Source organism: Perna viridis, chromosome 13, assembly GCF_037379345.1.
Source record: "Perna viridis isolate PV_CMFRI_1.1 ecotype Kerala chromosome 13, ASM3737934v1, whole genome shotgun sequence".
NCBI lineage: Eukaryota > Metazoa > Mollusca > Bivalvia > Mytilida > Mytilidae > Perna > Perna viridis.
In genome coordinates, this window is record NC_142457.1 from 27687841 (window position 1) to 27696852 (window position 9012).

General features: G+C 32.6%; 1 protein-coding gene across 3 annotated transcripts; it reads left to right on the forward strand.

The window, feature by feature from the left end:
• Positions 1–331: 331 nt before the first annotated feature.
• Positions 332–7692, forward strand: LOC148600186 (uncharacterized). 3 transcript variants are annotated; one of them, XM_088559362.1, is made up of 6 exons: positions 332–1468; positions 4401–4561; positions 4982–5133; positions 6107–6229; positions 6425–6518; positions 7310–7692. In XM_088559362.1, exons 2-6 carry the CDS (start codon positions 4432–4434, stop codon positions 7489–7491), a joined length of 681 nt encoding a protein of 226 aa, XP_088415488.1. In that variant the 5' UTR covers positions 332–1468; positions 4401–4431; the 3' UTR covers positions 7492–7692. The 3 variants fall into 3 exon arrangements, with proteins under 3 accessions (XP_088415488.1, XP_088415489.1, XP_088415490.1); XM_088559363.1 differs by lacking the exon at positions 332–1468 and adding an exon at positions 2450–2561; XM_088559364.1 differs by lacking the exon at positions 332–1468 and adding an exon at positions 2921–3135.
• Positions 7693–9012: the final 1320 nt, after the last annotated feature.

Sequence of the window (9012 nt, forward strand, 5' to 3'; positions counted from 1 at the left end):
AATTAGTAATTAATTAGTTTTTCAGGTAAAATTTACCTGAGAATTAAATATGAAAAATTACTGTTTATAAATTTTCCTACAAAATAAATTTTGAGTGAAAATGAATTAAATTCTAATAATATAAGAAAATGAGGAATATGTTTTATTATTCACCCGACAACCATGTTTGTAGACTACGAAACAGCAGTACACAATGCCGCTTACGCAGTATTCCCTGGCATCAACATCAAAGGTTGTTTCTTCCACTACACCCAGTGTATATGGAGAAATGCACAGAAACATGGCCTTCAAACTGCATACAAACATGATGAGTATGTCCACCAACTAGTTCGTTGAACCTGAACATGGAGTGGTACTTGATAATTAACCAATAGATAATAACACTAATAATCAAGGGAACCGAGGTTATAGCGGTAATCAAAAGAATGTAATCCACGGACAAAGACCAGACACGGAAAACAGACATACACAACAAAAAACATAAAGTAAATAAAATCATACCTACAAAGTAACAAAAGTAAATGAACAACCCTGACTCCACTAAAAACTGGGAGCATGGACCAGGTGCACCGGTAGGGTAAGCGTCCTCTCTTTTTCCAGACTAACTTATGTCAAAATCTTATCCTTATTATCTTATTGCTTTAAATTTTAGAAAATATTAAGAAAATATGGGAAAAATAGAAATGTTGTATTAGAAATGTTTGTTTAATATTTAAGGGACAACTAGACAATCCGTTTATATATAAAAGATTAATCTAGGAGACAAAGATTCTAGGGAAACAAAAATATTATCAAGGGACAAAAATCAGACATGGAAAATAGACACAAACAAGAAATTGTCCGAATTTGTACGTATCAATTTTGTTATACTTGTACTTTATTATTTGTGTTTTCCATGTCTGGTCTTTGTCCCCGGATTACATTCTTTAGATTTATGGTAGAATCTTGGTTTCATAGATTACTTTTTATATAGAAAAGCCACAAGATTGCTGTGTCTACCGTTTCATTAAATTCTTGTCTACATGTCTAGCATAGAGTTATTAGTAATATGTATTGTAGCAAAGAAATTTATATCTCGTAACCTGTTTTGAAATATGTTCTCGAAAACTATCACATAGTTTAAAGAGTAATCAAGGGAACCAAGTTTCTGGCAGAAATCAAAAGAATATACATATCTCAGAAAACAAGTACAGCAGGAAATCACTTCTGGACACTTTAATCCGCAAATATGAGGGTATTTAACCGTCTTATGCAATGATGTGTAATGTTTGGTTGCAAATACTCACATCTTTTTTATTACTTCCTGAACACGATACACTTATATATACATATCATGAGTTTCAACTTTTTGGAAATGAATATTTATATCATTGACTGAAACTTTGACTGTAATCGGAAATTACAGTTTGACAGAATCACATGTGCTTTATTTTCACTTTCATTTTAATATTGTATGTCACTGCAAACGGTAAGTTTAATACATCATTAAAATAGTTTATGTCTTTCTATCTTATTTCATCCTCAATATTGTATATATACATACATATATATCTTATTTAAACAGATTGAGAAGGAAAAAATCTTGTGTTGTGTCATAGATTAAGTACGCTTATCTATTTGTACACAAACGTTCAAATATTGTGACCGTAATCGACTTCACTAGTCCCTGTCCAAAGCTTCTTGTTGATACATGTTTTAATAACCAATATAACTATTCATTCATTCATTCATTCTGTAAATAAATCTAACCCTTCGTCCATTCATTCATTCATTCATTCTGTAAATAAACCTGACCCTTCATTCATTCATTCATTCATTCTGTAAATAACTCTGACCCTTTTATATTGCGATGGTATAGTGTCAGGGAGTTGTAATTAACCTAGATTTGCTGTTTTCACATTTCCACAATGCGCACGATAAATTCATTATAAATTCTCGTCACCCGTGTCAACATGTGTGGTTATTTTTATCAGGCTGAGATAGAGCATACAAGTACTGATTTCATATGGTTTTAAAAATATCATACAATCATATCAATAAATATAAAATATATGGTCTCTTTTAATGTTACATTTGAGATTTAAGTGAATAAATGACAGGGTTTTCCGTTGCCGTTTACACCTCTCAAGATACCTATGTATAAACTGAACAAGATACATTGCTTTTATCATCGGGGCTTTTCCAAATTAACATTTTAACTTAAATACACCGTCGAATGTACCTTCAATTTGCATATCTATTCATAGTTTTACAACAAATATTACACTTGTCGCTTAGTTAACAATGCATTAAACTATAAATATGCAAGACAAGATATGGTTTTAAACATTATGCATTTACATATTTAAATGTATCTTATTACAGTTGTGTCTGAAGTACCTTTTATGTATATTTACACATTTTATGAAAATGAAATGACTTACTTATATGATTCAGATAAAACTTCCACCCACTCTATTTTTAGACTGAAAAGTCCAATACTTTTACATTTTTAGATAATGAATTACCACTTCTTTATTGGATTTATCTTTTCATATCTTTTAAAAACGTAAAAATAACAGGTAAGACACGAATGAATGTAGATTTAGGTAATATATAGACAAAAACTTATATATACTTGAAATGAAAATTATAAATGAAAGATGTTTGGAATCGGAGTAGAACGTGGGGTTTCGTCGTGCATCTTCATCGGATTCGCGCCGAATTCGTATTTCGTTTTTTTTTATTTCTAGTCAATATACTGTTATTGTCTTTAAACTGTAACCCTAATTATTTTTTAAAACAAGTTTAATTCTTATACGACGTGTTAATTATATTTTCCCCACCAGTGGCCCCGAAAGTAATGCTGCGATAAACAGGTACAATTTATTATACCTCAGTATATGAACATGAATACAAAATTGTCTACAGTAAAATTGCTATTTTTCTCCTTTTTCAGTGTTTGACTATTGAGCAGTCCATAGTTTTCAGACTATTGACCGGCAATGTCAACCGCTTTCGCGGATTTTTAATTCCGTCACCGGATTGGACAAAAGTTTTATATTTATTCGGAACGCTCGGACTTCACCCTCTCTTAATGAAAACCCCGAAATTATCACGTCTGCTCGTTTTGTCTGCTGAATCACAAATGGCAAGGTTTGCCTCCTTAACTTATTGTTATTCCATAACGTTATTCAATAATATTGTTAACTCTTTATTGTTTTTATTTTTCTCAATACTGCATACTGGCGCCCTCTTCTTTAATGTTTGCGAGACAATATTCAAATGTGTACATTGTTGCTGTTCTTTCTCTTACAGTCGCCATGTAATTGATGTTGAAGGCTACTTTCTGCAAATTCAAACTCCTATGAATTACTAGTGAAAAGGTCAATGAGACATTCAGATTAAAATATTGCAAAAAGATGCATAATTTTCTGGGTTTTGAACATTTTGAGGTGATGAGGGGAAAATATCAGTGACATTCAAATTGAAAATATTGTAAAAAAAACATTTATCTGGGTTATCATTTTGAGATGATCATTCAACTATGAACAATGGAGGGATATGGAGTAAATGTATTACAAGTCTAATGTTTTCGGTATAATAAAATACTTATAGACTGGGTATTCGGGAAAAAGCAAGTTTATTGTTCTCCATGACTGTGACTATTGCCCGAGGCGTTTCCCTCATATTCCAGTTAATAAGTATATAGTGGTTCATGCAAGGATAAGAAAGTAGGCGGAGCCACAGTGGCATATACTCTCAGTGACCGCATATCATCAATATACAAAAGGTCATTGCATATTGTTGCAGTATAAATATGTATATGCATCTCGGAATGTGACAACTCTATCGCTACTCTGCCACATCGGATCATGTTTTGGAGATAATTCTAATGCGTCTGAAGACGTTCTAACGATGTTAAACTATGCAATTTGAATTTGCATAGTCAAGCATCGTAGGGAACTCGAACAGCTAATCTTCATCAAATAAAGATTTAACCTCCTCGCATACATATCCGCTTTACAATTGAATTATAATTTGAATGTACAATAACATGAGATTGATACATCTAACTTGTAGCCAACAGGATCAAACCACTTATATTTTTACTTAGTAAACACCTCGTTCATAACGCTAACTTATATAAGTTATGATGCAAACCGAAATGAACAATAGAATTCAATAATTTGCGAAATTGTCGTATGATTTGCAAAAGAGCCAATGGTAATGCAGATGAGGGACATCTTTTAATTTGTGCCTTTTTTCGTTCTATAGTTAAATTAGTAATATAATTGGTGTTTATTTCTGTTTAGAGCGTTGTATGTCTATATATTACCCATGATGCATCATAAGATCATTCTGTTTCTTTAAAATGGATGTTACAAATCGTTATAGTTTGCATTTTGTTTAAATACTAGGTGACAAAATGAAATTTTATGAAAATACGCCATGACATCTAATGATTCTTCCATCAAACTAAAAGTTGTTTTACTCGGGGATGCCTCAGTGGGTAAAACCTCGATAGCCTTACGGTATGTCAAGAACAGATTTGCTGATACTTACTCCTCAACCATAGCAGGTATGTTATGTCCATAAAAATTTTGGTTAAAGATACATGTATTTTTTGTGACAGTTTCATGATTCATAAACTCAAAAATAGTAATTGACAGTGTAAGAAACAAATACACATGTAATTATATTGAAGTCGGTCTCGTTGTATTTCCAGAATCAAAAGTAATTTAGGTTCTCCTATATCTTAATTGTTGTTTTCAAAGTTATTCACAATTCTCGTTGACCAGGACACTTTTTTAGCATACTTGATGTAGACGGGATCTACTGCATTAATAAAGTTGAATGTTAATAATATATTTCAAGGGGTAATAAATGTGGTTTGCAACTTTACTTTCCTGAGGTCACATGCATTCTGTAACTGTAATAGTGTCCACTCTTGTATGCTTGGTTATATGTTTATGAATTGTCAAATCTTTGTTGTATTCAGGAAGTTTTTGCAGTCGGTCTTTGTACATTTCAAATAAGAAGGTAATATTCCAGTTGTGGGACACTGCAGGTACAGAGAGATTCCGAAGTATCGTTCCTTTCTATCTACGAGATGCAGATGTTGCCTTAATAACCTATGATATAACAGAAAAGGTAATAATTAGGCAATATGTTTTTGTAGCAATTTATTAAAATAAAGAAGTTACATTACACGCAAGGACAATTACAGTTTTAACAGTGAAAAGCCTTGATGGTTATAATAACAGATATGTGTCATGTTTAAATAGGACACAACGAAATTAAAATTGAATTGGAATTCCTGAAATAAGTAGGCTGATAGCATAAGTAGTCTTCATCCTTAAAATAAAACGTCCAGATTCTAATGTACTTTGTATGTAGCAATATTTACTGCGCGGTTACAGCTTCACAATTATCTGTTTAAGCATAAGCTCAATTCGTTTTTAATACATTATGATAAAATCATTTTGTGGATGCTACATTAGATCTTAAAATAGACAGAAATAGGTAGTGCTGCTCCTGTTAACACGTCATGAATAATTAAAGATGAGCGTTAGTAGCCTCCCTGTTTTGTATATAACGAAGTGGCAAATTTAATGGCGCTAAGCTATAAATGTAGATGTCATATTACAACCAAAAATATGACATCTTGAGTGAAATATGCATCATGTTCATTTATCCCGTTATGACAAATATACAACTGTTTTTATTTGTTCATTATAATCTTAAAGTAACTAACCCATTGTATATGATTAAAAGTAAAATTTATCGTGACTAGAAATGCATATTACAAAAAAGGAATAGTGTTGAAGCACGCAAATTGAGGGATACTCAGAATCAGGGAGAGGATCAATTTCCATACAGCGGCAGTCGTTCATTTTCTCCCTTACTAACCGCTGCAGACGGGCCTTTCGAAGTTCTCTGACATAATTCAAGTCAAACGTTTTCCCAAATTTGCAAGATTCTTGCACTTTTAGAGGGTTGGTTGCAGTATCTGGAGAGAATTTGGAACGTCATATGTTGTTGCGGAGCTTGGGGATGACAGACTGTAATTATGGCATACCTTACATGTTTGTGCAAGTAACTCCCAATCAATTTATATTTTCAGAGCTCATTTGAAAATCTCCAGGAATGGATACGTCTGTTACAAGAAAGAGGTCCTGACAACATTAAATGTGCTGTCGTTGGTAATAAGTCCGATCTAAATGAGAAACGGCGTGTTACCATTCAGGTATAGTAATAACAAGTTTATCCTTATTTAAGCAGTAGGAAAATTAAAACCCCAAATGTATGTAAACGCAATTATAAAATAACATTTTGTAAAAGTACCAAGTCAGTCTTTTCAAATATCTACCTCTTAGAAAATTAGAACTAGGGAAGTTTGCTCAAAACTTTAAGTAAACAATGATTTTCTTCTATATTTAAGGAAGCACGGAGGTTTGCCGATGCTACCAATTTATACTTTCTTGAGACATCTGCAAAAACAGGCGACAACATACAGAAATTATTTTTTGATATTGGTAAGTTAAATACTCTTAAGAGTGTTAAGAGTTCATATTAATGGCTTATATAGTTACTGGAAAATATATCAGAGAAATGGACATTTTCTCGTAGTGGATTAGCATTAATATTCCATAGGCGTATAATAAAGAGGAAACATTTTAGAATTACAATTTTACGGATAGTAGTACATGTATTACTTTTAGAGCTGAAGCCAGAAAACGTGTTCTTTGTTGTTTGTGTCTGTTTTCCATGTCTGGTCTTTGTCCCTGGATTGCGTTCTTTTGATTACCGCCATAACCTTGGTTCCTTTGGTTACCCTTACTACTGTTGTCCTCAAACTTGTTCTATCTCAATTGATATAGTAACAACGGTATAAGTTGATTAAAAAGCTTTTCTATGCAACTATTTGCTACGTGTCAGTCGATAGATTTCTATATGTTTTCTTGGTGAAATCTTTTTCAAATGATAATTTAATTCTTCCCGAATCGCGTTTCCTCGTCACAATTATATTTCATTTAATATTCTTCTATAAAATCAGAGGAGTTTACCCTACTGGTGCACCTGATCCATGCTCTCAGTTTTTAGTGGAGTCCGAGATGCACATTTACTTTTGTTACTTTGTATGTATTATTTTGGTTATTTTATGTTCTTTGCTGTATGTGTCTGTTTTCCATGTCTGGTCTTTGTCCCTAGATTACATTCTTTTGATTTCCGCTAGAATCTTGGTTCCCTCAATTACTCTGAACGCATAGAATCGAGTCTTACTTCAATGTAGAACAAAATAAAACAGTCATTACTTCTGTTCTAGGTTCAACATTCACAGAAAAGTCAGTTTCACGTGCTAATTCTGTGGTTCAAGAAACGACAGAAAATTCAACAGTAAAAAAGTCAGTTACACGTCCTACTTCGGTGGTCCAAATAACGAGAGAAAATTCAATAATGACCTCTGGTAGTTTTAAAGATACACCGAAAACAGGTTGTTGCTCTTGAGAACTTAAAAGCCATCAGCTTAATTAGATAAACGAAGATCTGTAATCCTAAGACATCACAAAAATGGCAGTTCATAGAATATAGGTACATTGAATTGCCTAAAGACATATTGTGTGTAAACTTGGCCATGCATTTATTTACACAAAACTTAAAGAATTTCAAAGTGTGCATTTAAGGCAGGGAGTAAATATTCTTTAAACATTTTTGTACATAAATGTGTAATCATTTATAGGTTATATTTTGACTAAAACATCTCTTTTTGTATGACGACTTTTCACATTGAACACAAATAATGTCTCATGCATATGATCACGACCGACCTACATTGTATTATATGTAGCGCAGTCAGTCTTTCCCATGTGGAAAAAATATCAATGAATTTCTTATATAATTTTCAAGTAGAATAGATAATTTATTGATGATATAATACAACGGAGATCATTTAGCAAAGATTTTATGAGGTATTTTGGGATATTTAAATAGATGTAACATGTCTTTAAAGGGTACGAACAAAATGTAAATTGTCTTTCAAACAGTACTCTGCCTCTTATAGAACTAGTGCACAGAAAGGTTGGGTAAATGTGTTAAGATGTAGATGCATAGATTGATTTCTTGTCAAATATATTGCCTGTTTCCAAGAAGATGGAACGGTACCATGTAGACAAACCATAGATAAATGCATTGATAAAAGAAAACGCCGTTAGTGCAAGGTAATACCTGGTATTCACCACAGTTTCTGATTTAAACGTCGACTTTCTACAATAAGTATTTGGTGCATCCTTCACCAAAAAGGAGTATTCAAAGATGATATGTGGGGGAATTTACAAATAACACAATGAAACACATAGTCCCTGCATAACAAACCCCACTCAAACTTTTTTTTAATAAATAACCAAAGACGTGTATCTTCCTTAAATTGTTAAAGAACAGAAACTGGTACCGGTTTAAGGAGGTAGACCTAGGGTAAGGGACACAACTCTTGAAATCAGTGATATGTTTGTATCATATTCAATTCTACTAAAGCCTATCAAGCTTTCATTTGAAACAGAATGAAATCAATCCAAGTTACTTTGATGCTTACATGATATTGAAGTAAAATGCTGAATACAAACGTTCCAATGATTTTTAAGAGTTGAGTCCCTTACCCTAGGTCTACGCCCTTAAATGATTCTTTGCCAAGGTAACCACGTCCGTACACGAATCATAAACCATCTAATAGTGGAACTTGCAAACTCGCAATGATTTGAAGCAAAAAAGTCGATCTGGTTTTGTTTGATATAAGATTTGTCTCCTATCACTTAACCCGGATCTGGAGCACCTGATGACACTAGTGCATTTGTTTATTTGTTTTGTTCGTTTCTTTTTGTTCTGTATTTTTGTGTTGTCTTGTTTTATATTCCTTTATATATATATAGTTTAATCTATTCTGTTCACTATACATCGTATACATAGATCCTCTTTTTCTTGTTTTCACGATCAGGCCATGTACTTGAATTTGGTTTCTCTGTATTATCCTATATT

Coding starts and splice junctions, on each gene's coding strand:
- LOC148600186 (XM_088559362.1), top strand. CDS start 4,432: ATGACATCTAATGATTCTTCCATCAAACTAAAAGTTGTTTTACTCGGG. Junction 5,134..6,106: donor CCTATGATATAACAGAAAAG/GTAATAATTAGG, acceptor TTATATTTTCAG/AGCTCATTTGAAAATCTCCA. Junction 6,230..6,424: donor AACGGCGTGTTACCATTCAG/GTATAGTAATAA, acceptor TCTATATTTAAG/GAAGCACGGAGGTTTGCCGA.